At 42.9% G+C, this 12245-nt stretch overlaps 1 protein-coding gene across 14 annotated transcripts in view; it reads left to right on the top strand.

Annotated features, from left to right (window-relative positions):
- Nucleotides 1-12245, top strand: part of UNC79 (unc-79 homolog, NALCN channel complex subunit) — a 219281-nt gene that overhangs the window by 69827 nt on the left and 137209 nt on the right. For 9 of the 14 annotated variants that reach the window (XM_061612016.1, XM_061612022.1, XM_061612013.1 and 6 more), the window contains 4 exons: nt 279-419; nt 2155-2403; nt 5255-5482; nt 6471-6630. In XM_061612016.1, coding sequence (XP_061468000.1) covers nt 279-419; nt 2155-2403; nt 5255-5482; nt 6471-6630 — 778 coding nt within the window. The remainder of the gene's footprint in view (nt 1-278; nt 420-2154; nt 2404-5254; nt 5483-6470; nt 6631-12245) is intronic. The other 5 variants (XM_061612017.1, XM_061612019.1, XM_061612020.1 and 2 more) reach the window with 1 other exon arrangement.

Consider the following 12245-nt stretch of genomic DNA (forward strand, 5'->3'; position numbering starts at 1 on the left):
GCTGGACAGCTGTCTGCGGGAGATGCTCTAGCTGTGGATTTCCTGCTGTGAGCAGGGGGTTGGACTCGATAGCCTACAAGGCCCCTTCCAACTCTATGATTCTATGATTCTAAATGCTCCTAGCTTAATCCCCAGCAGCTCCTGACAGTGGGTCAAAATTTGCATTGGTCCTGAGTTAAATGCACACTTAAGTTCACTGCTAATATTGACTTAATGCTAACATTACCATATTTTTGGTTTGATCTGAGAACTCTTTATCTCTATCCTCTCTTTTTCAGGTGTTATCTGAATTAGACATTGTGGTTCCGCTTCAGTTGCTAATCAGTATGTTTTCTGATGGGGTTAATTCTGTAAAAGAGCTGGCAAATCAGAAGAAATCAAGAGTCAGTGAATTGACTGGGAACCTTGCAGCCCGAAGGGTAATTCATTATCAGTTTCCTTTATTATCAGAGGGAAAAGCACATCTCACATCTTTTGAGAAAGCCAGCTCAGGAAATCCAGTGAAAATGAAGTGTTTTTTTTTTAACTAAGTTCCACTGAAATAAATGAGACAGAGTACACAGCTAAGCATTTAAAACTGAACACACACAACTGGGAAGTAATCTCTGTTGAAATCAGTGAAATTTAATTGTAAGTAAGTTTAGGATCAGGACCAACCTTGGATGTGACTTCATTCTTGCAATTAACAACTGTGTTTTTTTTTTTTTTTTTAAAACACGGTTAGTATGTGCTTCCAGATCTGAATGGGGACCCTGTTAAGGAGACTGGTGGGCTTACCTTTTCCCACCCACTATTAGAGCTTGTCCTGTTTGTGTTGTTTGCCTATATAGGGAAGGAAATATTTTATCCTTCCAATGCAAAAACGCATTTAGTGTCCCCAGCCCCATGATGTGTAACACTCTTCCAGCAGAGATTCAGCAGGCATCCTTGCTTTTGACTTTCAAGCATCTTTTGAAGACTTTTTATGCTGACAGATCTTTATAGCTATTTAACTTTTATTTTGATTAGTCAGTAACCTTAATGATGATCTGTATTTTTATTTTTATTTTTAAATGTTGTTTTATAACAATGTAAACCGTCTTGATATTTTATGATATGTCAGAATGTTGTTATGTGCCTCCAAGTCGACTACGACTTATGGCAACCCTATGAATCAGTGACTTTTATAAATAAATAGCATGTGTGTGGGCCCCAATCCCGCCTGGACCACATTGGGTAGCAGAGGGTTAAATTCCCCCTCCATCATCTTCCACCAGGTTCCCTGTCTGGATCAAGTTCTTCGTACTTGCTGTTTACTTTAAAAGCATTCACGTAGTTTCTAACTGCGTGAATGGCGTCCCATCTAGGCTGACCATCAGTCACATCATTTCAACATGATTTAGGTTGGAGCACTTAAATCTGTGTATTGTGCCTGTGAATTGTTCTATTTTTAAAAAATACTTTAACAATCAATCCAATTGAAAGTTTCCAAACCAGTCAGTAGATGTGCTTAAGCCAATGTTGTGTAGTGGTTAGAGTGTAGGCTAGAACCTGGAAGACCAGGGTTCAAATCCTCACTCAGCCATCAAGCTCCCTGGGTGACCTTGGGCCAGTCACCGTCTCTCAGCCTAACGGGGCTGTTGTGAGGATTAAATGTATGCCACCCTGAGCTCCTTGGAAAAAAGGTGGGATATTTATTATTTTATTTATTTATTTGTTTCATTTTTAAACTGCCCATAGCGAATAGCTCTCTGGGCGGTGTACAAAAAGATTAAAATACAGAATATCACAATAAATAAACAGCAAACATTATTATTTACTACTACTACTCATTATTATTATTATTATTATTTCTGGGGAAATACCTTGGGGGTATTGTTGCCACTTTTCTTTTAACTGATCCATTCTCTTGTGCCTTAACAGCAGCTTGTTTGATAGCAGGTAATAATGGGTATCTCTGTGTTGTAAAAAAGCTCCTCATAGCTGAATCCTCCACAGAGGCTTGCTGTTGAAGGCACAGAAGCAGGCCAAAGCATTTTTCCTAATCAGCTGACAACTCTAATTTAAATGGACTGCCCATGTTTCTATCGCAGAAGTTAATGTGCTTATTTTATACCTGTCAGTAGCTAAACACTAATTTTGTGTGTGTGTGTTTGTCTGTCCATGCTTCTGCAGGTGAGCATTGCTTCTGATCCAGGACGCAGAGTTCAGCATAATACACTGAGCCCATTCCCAAGTCCATTTCAGAGTCCATTTCGCAGCCCCATGCGCAGCCCCTTCCGTAGCCCTTTCAAGAACTTTGGACACTCTGGAGGAGGAGGAGGAGGAGGAGGAGGAGGAGGAAAGGCTATTGACTTTGATTGTGATGATGATGAAATGAATTTGAATTGCTTCATCCTGATGTTTGACCTCATCTTAAAGCAGGTGACAATGCAAAAAAAAAAGAAAAAAAGAATTCTGGTATTTTAAACTAGGCCAGAAATAAAGCTGTCAGAGACCACAGCTTTTGCACATTTTATAAGCCCAATTTAAGCATTCAAAGAATACATGGGGCAGAGGAAGAATGTGTAGGGAGCTCAGGGCCTGCCCCACCTGATCCACCCCCATCTTCACATGTTGATCAGGAAGATCTGAAGGAGGCTTCTAAGTGCATTTGACTGAAAGTATTTAGAAGCCTCACTATGACTGGGAACATAAGAACACAAGAAGAGCCCTGCTGGATCAGGCCAGTGGCCCATCTAGTCCAGCGTCTTGTTCTCACAGTGGCCGACCAGATACCTATGGGAAGCCTGCAAGCATAAGAGCATTCTCCGCACCTGTGATTCCCAGCAACTCGTGTTCAGCACATACATAGTAGCCATTGATAGCCTTATCCTCTATGAATTTGCCTAATCCAGTAGCAGCCAGATTGATGACACTGGTGGTACCTGGATGGTGCTAGGACACGGCAGGGCAGCGGCACGAGCAGGACTGTGTAGGTGATGCTACGGCAAGATGCAGTGGTGGATGCCAATATGAATGCCTTTAAAACGGGATTAGACAAATTCTTGAGGGATAAGAGGATCAATGGCGACTAGTATTTGTGTGTTTATATTTTTTGAAACAATATATCCAACTTTTTACCATCTAAGACTTAAAGTGGCTTACAACATTAAAAATATACAGTATACAAAATTTAAAACATAAATTAAACCTCAAAAGGTTTAAAACCTCAGAAACCTAAAATCTCAAAAATGTAAATGAAAACATGCGAAAAATTTTAAAACGTCAGAGAAGCATTCATGATGCAAAGGCCTCCTGAGATAAAACGATTTTAACCAGGTGACTGAAACTCAGCAAGGACAGTGCCTGTATGATTTCTAATGGGAGGAAGTTCCAAAGTGTTGAGCCCACAACACTGAAGGCGTCACTCCTTGTTGACATGAGTTGTGCTTCTGGCCCATGGATTAACAGTGCTTTCACAGATGATCTCAGTATTGACTTAGGACGTACAAGGTAAGATGGTGCTATGATGACTTTATGATGACTCCAATATCTGCTGCAGTATGCCTCTGAACACCAGTGGCTGTGGACTGGGAGAGGGCTATTGTGCTCCTGTCCTGCTTGTGGGCATTCTATAAGCATTTCCTTGGCCACTGCGAGAACAGAATGCTGGACAAATAGACCTTTGGTCTGATCCAGCAGGTTTCTTCTGATGTTCTTAGACTGAAGTTCAGTGAACACATCCAGTATAGGTTCTCTAACATGCTAGCTTTCTTCAAGTATTTTTTTTAACATGGGGGAGCATTCAGTTATGCAATCCTTACCTGCATTCCATACCATATTATTTTTCCGAATATGTCAAAAGATCAGGGAGGCTATGCAGTCTACCAGTACGAGATTCTGGGTTACATATGCAACATTGTTTTTTTAAGAACTCTGAATTCAGTAACATAGTTATGGAAATTATGGAAATTAAGAAGAATTAATTGATTCTGCTAGTCGCAAGGGTGGAAAAGAAGCTATACTGACATGCCACTCCTGGCCATTGGAAGCTCAGCTCCATCCTTGTCTATGGTGCCTTCTAAGGTTTCACTGGTTTGCAAGCTTTTATGCTTTGCTCTGCAACAAGGGCAAACAGTGCTGAACGGTCTTAGGTCAGTGGTAGAGCATCTGCTTTGCACACAGAAGGTTTCAGATTCAATCCTTGGCACCTCCAGATAGAGCTGGGAATGTCTCCTGACTGTAACACTGAAGAGCTGCTGTCAATCAATGTAGATGAGGTGTGACAAACCTTTGGCCCTCCAGATGTTGCTGAAATACAGCTCCCATCAGGCCTAGCAAACATGACCAATGGCCAGGCCTGATGGGAGTTGTAGCTTAGCAACATCTGGAGGTCCAAAAGTTCTCCATCCCTGATGTAGACAATACTGAGCTAGATGGCCTGATTTGATATAAGGCAATCTTCTGTGTTCCTATATCATTTTTTAAAATAAAAAATATAAATGAAAGAAAGTGAGTTCCTCATGCCTTTGCACCATGTGATTTTGGATGCACAGCATATTCTCAGCTCTTTCCTTAGATGAGGTTCATGTAAAGCAGAATGACTGAGAGTTAACAGAAGAGGTACAGATATTAGTATAATGGATGGCCCAGGAAGTTACATTGTACATTTTACCTAGTCAGTATTTAGGAAAATAGCAAGCAAGCTAGCCCAAAGAAAGAGGGAGCCTGATAAAACTGGACTTTGCAAGGTTCTGGACATAGTTTCTTCCTGTTTGGGGTTGGGGTGGCTTTGTGACACAGCAAATTAGCACATTTACCGCTAACTCCAGGACCTAAGCTTCCTTTTCTCATATCCTTTGTCACTATTCTTGCCATCTCTTAGAAAAAGTGTGAGGAACCTTTGGTCCTCCAGATGCTGTAGGATTTCAACTCTCATCAGCCCCACAATGGTCAAGGATGTTGGGAGTTGGAATCCAGCAACATATGCAGGACCACAGGTTCTTCACCCCTGTTTCATAGGGTTGTGACCTTTATTCCCCTGATAGAGATTGTTTGCTTTCAACAGCTGCTTGGCAAGACGAATTTCAACAGTTGTAGTTTTTCCTGGCATGGAGTAGTAGTGATTTTTATTTGTGGACGTCTCTCTGTTATGCAGCTATTTAAAGGCATGGATCATCTCCATTTTTTTCAATGGTAGCGTAGGTTGTACTCTCATGTCAATTTTGTCTGATGTCAATAGGGTGTGTATCAATTGCTTTGTTAATTATCCTTCTTAAAACTTTTTTTTCAGATGGAACTACAAGATGATGGCATTACCCTGGGTTTAGAGAACAGCATCTCCAAAGACATAATTTCTATCATCACCAATGTGTTCCAGGCCCCCTGGGGGGGCTCTCATACCTGCCAAAAAGATGAGAAGGCAATTGAATGTAATCTGTGCCAGTCTAGTATCTTGTGTTATCAGTTGGCTTGTGAACTCCTGGAGAGACTAGCTCCAAAAGAAGAAATCAGGCTAGTGGTAAGCAAGTAAAAAAATGAGTATCACTCAACATACACAAGCATCCAAACAACTCTTATTGCTTGTTTCAACTGTAGATTCAGAGATGCTTTATAAATTACATTCTTTATGTGCACACATTAAAAAAAGTAAAGTATGCATGTATTATGCAGCTGTTGGGATTTGCTTTGGCATTGTGCCACATGTACAACCAGTGGTGAATATGCACAGGAAGAAGAGTCTTCTGGATCAGGCCAATGACTTATCTAGTCCAGCATCCTCTTCTAATTAGACAGTGGCCAACGAGATGCCTATGGGAAGCCCGCAAGCAGGACCTGAACACAAGAGCACCTCCTGCGATTTCCAGTAACTCGTATTCAGAAGTATATTGCCTCCTACCATGTATTTGTCTAATCTTTTAAAGCCATCCAAGTTGGTGACTGTCACTGCCTCCTGTGCAGTGTGGCTGATGGCTTCATGTCAGTGGAGCAGTGAAATCAGCTCCAAACGTTCAAGGAGCTGTCCAAGGTCCTGAAATCTATTTTAGGTTCAGCCATTTGTACAGATCCTTGAAAGTTTGGACTAAAACGCAGAGCGGATTCCCCTGCCCCACTGACATGAAACCACCAGCTGCCGCTGCTGTGGTGGGAACAAATTCCATAGTTTAACTGTGCACTGTGTAAAGAAGTACTTCTTTTGCCTGTCCTGAATCTTCCTACATTCAGCTTCATTGGATGTCCACAAGTTCTAGTGTTATGAAAGAGGGAGAAAAACTTTTTTGTTTCCACTTTTTCCATACCATGAATAATTTTATGCATTTGTATTATGTCATGTCATGCAATATGCTGCCATATGATCTATGAAGTAGTTCTTGCTGAAATCTATGCATGGAGTTTTCAGTGCTCAAGGCTGCTATCTGTTGGCTCATCTATGATGTCCTCATGTTTGACCCAAGAACATGTAAATGCAGACAACTAAAAATTAACTCCACTCCTCATTGTATTTAAAGGAACCTACAGATAATCTGGAGGACAGTCTTCTGTATTCCAGACCTGAGTTCATTATAGGAACTGAAGGGGAAGTGGAGAACAAATCAGCACCAAAGCATGGAGAAAACCCAGGAAATCACACAGAGACAACAGAAAATACAGGTGATTGGAGAACTGCAGGTGTGTTTCAAAACTTTGCTGTGTTAATCACCACCTGGATTTTATGGTGTTCATTAAAGCTATTATTGTTTTGCATCTGGAGAACAAGAATTCTCCCTCTTTGGTCACATGCACACCATATATTTAAAGCACTCTTAGTCATGGCATCCCCCATAGAATCTTTGGAGCTGTAGTTTGCTGGGAATTATAACTCTGTTAAGGATCTCCCAACAACTCTTAACATATGTGGTTCCCAGGATTCATTGGGGGAAGCCATGACTGGCCTTGAATGCATGGTGTGCATGTGACCAATCACAGGTGGCCCCCTCACTTCTGTGTCAAAGAAAAATTATTTGGCCTCCACAAACATAATTAGCCTAGTTGCTTGTGGGGGCTAGGCCAATTTTATATCTTACTAGTTGCCAATGATTTCTGGGCCCAATTTAAAGTGCTGGTGATTTACCTTTAACGTCCTAAATGGCTTGGGACCTGGTTATTTGAAAGGCTCTCTGCACTTGTATGAACCTGCCTGGGCCCTAAGATCAGGCATGGAAACCCCGATAGATGGATGAGTGACAGGGCCTATTCTCTGCTGGTTCTCTCCTTGTGGAATGATTTTCCACTGGAAATATGCCTGGTTCCCTTCCTATTTTTAAATGGGCCTTACCAATCTGGATGTTTCAGCCTACTTTTAATTGATGCTGGTTTTATATTTTACAGATGGTTTCAATTATAACTGATACTTTAAATTTGATTTGAAATTTCAGTTTTATGCTGTTTTTATTAATTGAGATGGATTACTGTTTCATGTTTTTTACTTTCTAAATGCCTTGAGAAGGCTTTTATCTTTTGAAGGTGGTATAAAAACATTTTAAATAAAATCAATAACAGCCCAATCCTAGACACAATGCTTATTTTCTCCACATTATAATGCTATCAGGTACCTTAAACATGTGGAAGAATTTTGGCATACTGTCTACTTACATAGGGCCATTGCAGCCATTTAGATGATAGTGGCAGCTTGAAAAAGGGCAGGCATTTTATGTGAATAGGACACCACCTTCTGGTACATTTTTGAACTTTAACATAAACCTGGAAGTCATCATTTGTTTGTGATGTGACACAGCCTTCAAATTAGAATGTCACTTTCAGAAAAAAATCCAGGGGAGATTTTTGAGGTCTTCTTCTTCTTCCCAAGAGAAACATCTGAAGATGTTAATGAAAAACAATGATGTTAATGAAAAGCAAACAAGTTTTCAAAAGAGCAGTGAAATTCTAAGGCCAGGGCCGGTTCTAAAGAGCGGCCAGGTGGGGCACTGGCCTGAGGGCCCCTGGAGCAACAGGGGACTCTCCGCTCCCCTTCTGCAATCCGTGGCAACAGCCGTGGATCACAGGGCAGGAGTTTCCACATGCCTACCATTCCCTCACCCCACCTACCTGTCTCCTGTCTTTTATCATTGCCCTTTATGAAGATGGCGGCATAGGTTTCCCTAAGGTGCTGAAGCCCCTGCTGCCATCTTGGTTGATGGCAGAGATGCGCATGCATAGCACGCACACGTGTCATCAACCAAGATGGCGACGGAGGCTTCATCCCCTTAGAGAAACCGTGTCTGCCATCTTGGTTAATGGCAATGCTAAAAGACAGGCGACAGGTAGGTGGGGCGAGGGAAAGGTGGGCAGGCGGAAGCTCCTGCCCTGCGATCTGCTGCTTTTGTCACGGATCGCAGAAGGGGAGCGGAGGGGTGTGACGCCCTTCCCTGGCTCTCCCTGTCAGGTTCCTACCTGCTCATGGTTACTGCCTGTCTCTAGGCACCACCAGGGACTCCACCAGTCCGGACTGTCCTTTCTTATGGTTTCTCTCCCCGCTCTAGCACAGATCTCAACAGATCCCCCTGCTAGGCAGCACCACCAGTCACGTCCTATAACCAGTAGTCCCAGAGACTCTGCCTGAGTCTCTCTATCTGGTTACCTCTGTGACTGAGTGCTAAAGCTGTCCCAATCCCTTTGATTTACTCAGACTGCTTATAATTCTGGTTTGCTCTGAATACTTGTGGTGTTATTCTTCCCTTCCCCGCTGCCACCATTTGTCACTCTTCAGCCTTGGTATTTACCTCACCCTCCCTTCTGGTCTGTGAAACCCCAGCCAAGGATCAGGCCTTTGGTAAACCAAATAAGTATTTTATTATATAACAGAGATAACAAGATTTCTTTAAAAGGCACTTAAGCATATGGTTACATCTATTCCTGAGGTACTAGTCTTAGTATTAATCCGAACTCCACCCTCTCCTCTCAAAACCCACCAAAACAACCCTCTCAAGTCCACCAACGTCCACCAACGTCCACACACGTCCACACCACATCCACCCAGATTTACCTGACATTCTTCCTTTTATACTGTCAGCCATTTTAAACATTCAGCCAATCATCCAACATTCTACTGCCCATTCACTCCCCCTCCTCTTTCACTCCACTTACCATGTATCTTCTAAACAAACAGCACTTACCCTATTTACACTAATACAGGATCATCACATTTCCCCCCCCCTTAAAACAACGGCAGAGTATTATTCCTGTTCCAGGATTTATACGTCGCGTTAACAATATAAACAAGTCTCTATGGGGAAAATGTCTTTCTTTGTTCCTCCGTCTGGTCACGTCACTGCAGTCCCAGCCACTTGCCTGGAAAGTCCATCGGCCAGTACATTGTCCTTGCCTTTTATGAGCTGGAAGTCCACTTGATAGTCCTGTAGGGCCCAGGACCACCTCTGCAGCATAATGTTATGGTTTTTCATAGTTTGCAACCATAACAAGGCTCGATGATCCGTTGTTACCGTGAATCTTCGTCCCCACACGTATGGGTGCAACTTGTTCAGTCCCCACACGACCGCTAGGCACTCCTTTTGGACCGACGAATAGTTTTTCTCTCTCGGCGTCAGCTTGCGACTCAGATACGCCACTGGATGTCTGGTGCCTTCTCTCTCCTGCAGCAAGACGACTCCCAGCGCGAGGTCTGATGCATCTGTAGCCACGATGAATGGTTGCTCATAGTGTGGTGCTATTAATATGGGTCCTTTGCACAAGGCTTGCTTCAGCAGATCAAAAGCCTTCTGACATTCATCCGTCCATACCACACGCTCAGAACACTTTTTCTTGGTCAATTCATGCAAGGGGATAGGCCACGATTGCACTGCCTCTACCTTGCTCCATAACGGGGTGACTTTCCCACTCCCCACCTTATGTCCTACACAGATTACTTCACTCACAACTTTCCCATTCACACAGCACGGTACAGATCTGATTGGGGCATGATCTCCAGTATTAATGGAATGTTTGGCTATACTGGTTCGGCCAGGTTTATTATTAAAGAGATTCCCATAGTTTTTCAAAACTCTCAGAATCTCTTCTTTTACTTCCTCCTTCACCTCTTCTGACCATTCCACTTGATCTACCCCTCCTTTGTCTTTGCTTTCCTGTACCAAATCCGGAAGTTCAGGCCCACTTCCCTCAGGAAATAAGGTAACTTGCAACACCTGTGCATCCCTGGTATGGTAAGGCTTTAACATATTTACATGAACCACTTTGCTTTTGTTTAATTGGTCTGTGGTGATTACATACATCACTGTGTCAAGCCTTTCTCTGATGGTATATAGTCCTTCCCAGTTAGCCTGTAATTTGTCATGTTTCCTGGGTATGAATGCCATAACCATATCTCCCACATCATACACACGTTCCCTGGCTGTTCTGTCATACCAGTAACTTTGCTTCTGCTGTGCTTGACTCAAATTCTTTTTCACCACCTCCATCATTGATGTTAATTTATTGCGGAATTCCAATACAAAATCTACTACAGATGTTTTGTACTCTCCCAGGGTTCCTTCCCATGAATTTTTTAATAGTTCTAAAGGTCATAAGAACATAAGAACATAAGAAGAGCCTGCTGGATCAGGCCAGTGGCCCATCTAGTCCAGCATCCTGTTCTCACAGTGGCCATCCAGGGGCCTGGGGGAAGCCCGCAAGCAGGACCCGAGTGCAAGAACACTCTCCCCTCCTGAGGCTTCCAGCAACTGGTTTTCAGAAGCATGCTGCCTCTGACTAGGGTGGCAGAGCACAGCCATCACAGCTAGTAGCCATTGATAGCCCTGTCCTCCATGAATTTGTCTAATCTTCTTTTAAAGCCATCCAAGCTGGTGGCCATTACTGCATCTTGTGGGAGCAAATTCCATAGTTTAACTATGCGCTGAGTAAAGAAGTACTTCCTTTTGTCTGTCCTGAATCTTCCAACATTCAGCTTCTTTGAATGTCCACGAGTTCTAGTATTATGAGAGAGGGAGAAGAACTTTTCTCTATCCACTTTCTCAATGCCATGCATAATTTTATACACTTCTATCATGTCTCCTCTGACCCGCCTTTTCTCTAAACTAAAAAGCCTCAAATGCTGCAACCTTTCCTCGTAAGGGAGTCGCTCCATCCCCTTGATCATTCTGGTTGCCCTCTTCTGAACCTTTTCCAACTCTAGAATATCCTTTTTGAGATGAGGCGACCAGAACTGTACACAGTATTCCAAATGCGGCCGCACCATAGATTTATACAACGGCATTATGATATCGGCTGTTTTATTTTCAATACCTTTCCTAATTACCGCTAGCATGGAATTTGCCTTTTTCACAGCTGCCGCACACTGGGTCGACATTTTCATCGTGCTGTCCATCGTGAGGTCCCCTCACTTTTCTAGTGAACATGAGTTCAAAGGGTGAGAAGCCTGTTGACTCTTGAGGGACTTCTCTGTATGCAAATAAGAAGCATCCCAAACGTTCATCCCAGTCTTGAGGGTGATCTTGTACATAGCTTCTTATCATGCCCTTCAAAACGCCATTGAATCTCTCTGTTAGCCCATTAGTGGCGGGATGGTAAGTAGTGGTCTTTAGATGTTTTAGACCACAACATTTCCACATACATTGCATCCCTTCTCCCATGAATACACTGCCTTGATCCATCAGCACTTCATGAGGGAAACCCAGCCTCATAAAGATTTTTAATAAAGCCTCTGCCACTACAGGGGCTTCTACAGATCTTAGTGCTTCTGCGTCTGGGTACCTGGTGGCAAAATCCACCACCACCACTAGATATTTCTTGCCATGCCTTGTGGGTTTGGAAAAAGGGCCCACCAAATCTATTCCCACTCTATTTATTTTTTTATTTATTTATTTGTTTCATTTATAGACCGCCCATAGCGAGTGGCTCTCTGGGCGGTGTACAAAAAGGTTAAAATACAAAATATCAACAATAAAATCAGACAACAAACAATAAACACAAGCAGCAACAAAAGAAAAAAAAAAGAAAAAAATTTAAATTATTACAAACGCTTAAAATGCCTGGGAGCATAGCCAGGTCTTAACCTGGCGCCGAAAAGATAGAAGCGTAGGCGCCAGGCGTACTTCTTCGGGGAGGCTGTTTCACAGTTTGGGGGCCACTACAGAAAAGGCCCTAGATCGAGTAACTGTCCTCCAGGCTTCTCGATGGGTTGGTACCCGGAGGAGGGCCTTAGATGCTGAGCGAAGTGACCGGGTAGGTTCATAGCGGGAGAGGCGTTCCACAAGATATTGCGGTCCCACGCCGTGTAAAGCTTTATAGGTCAA

The sequence above is a fragment of the Rhineura floridana genome, chromosome 2 (assembly GCF_030035675.1).
Source record: "Rhineura floridana isolate rRhiFlo1 chromosome 2, rRhiFlo1.hap2, whole genome shotgun sequence".
NCBI classification, from domain to species: domain Eukaryota; kingdom Metazoa; phylum Chordata; class Lepidosauria; order Squamata; family Rhineuridae; genus Rhineura; species Rhineura floridana.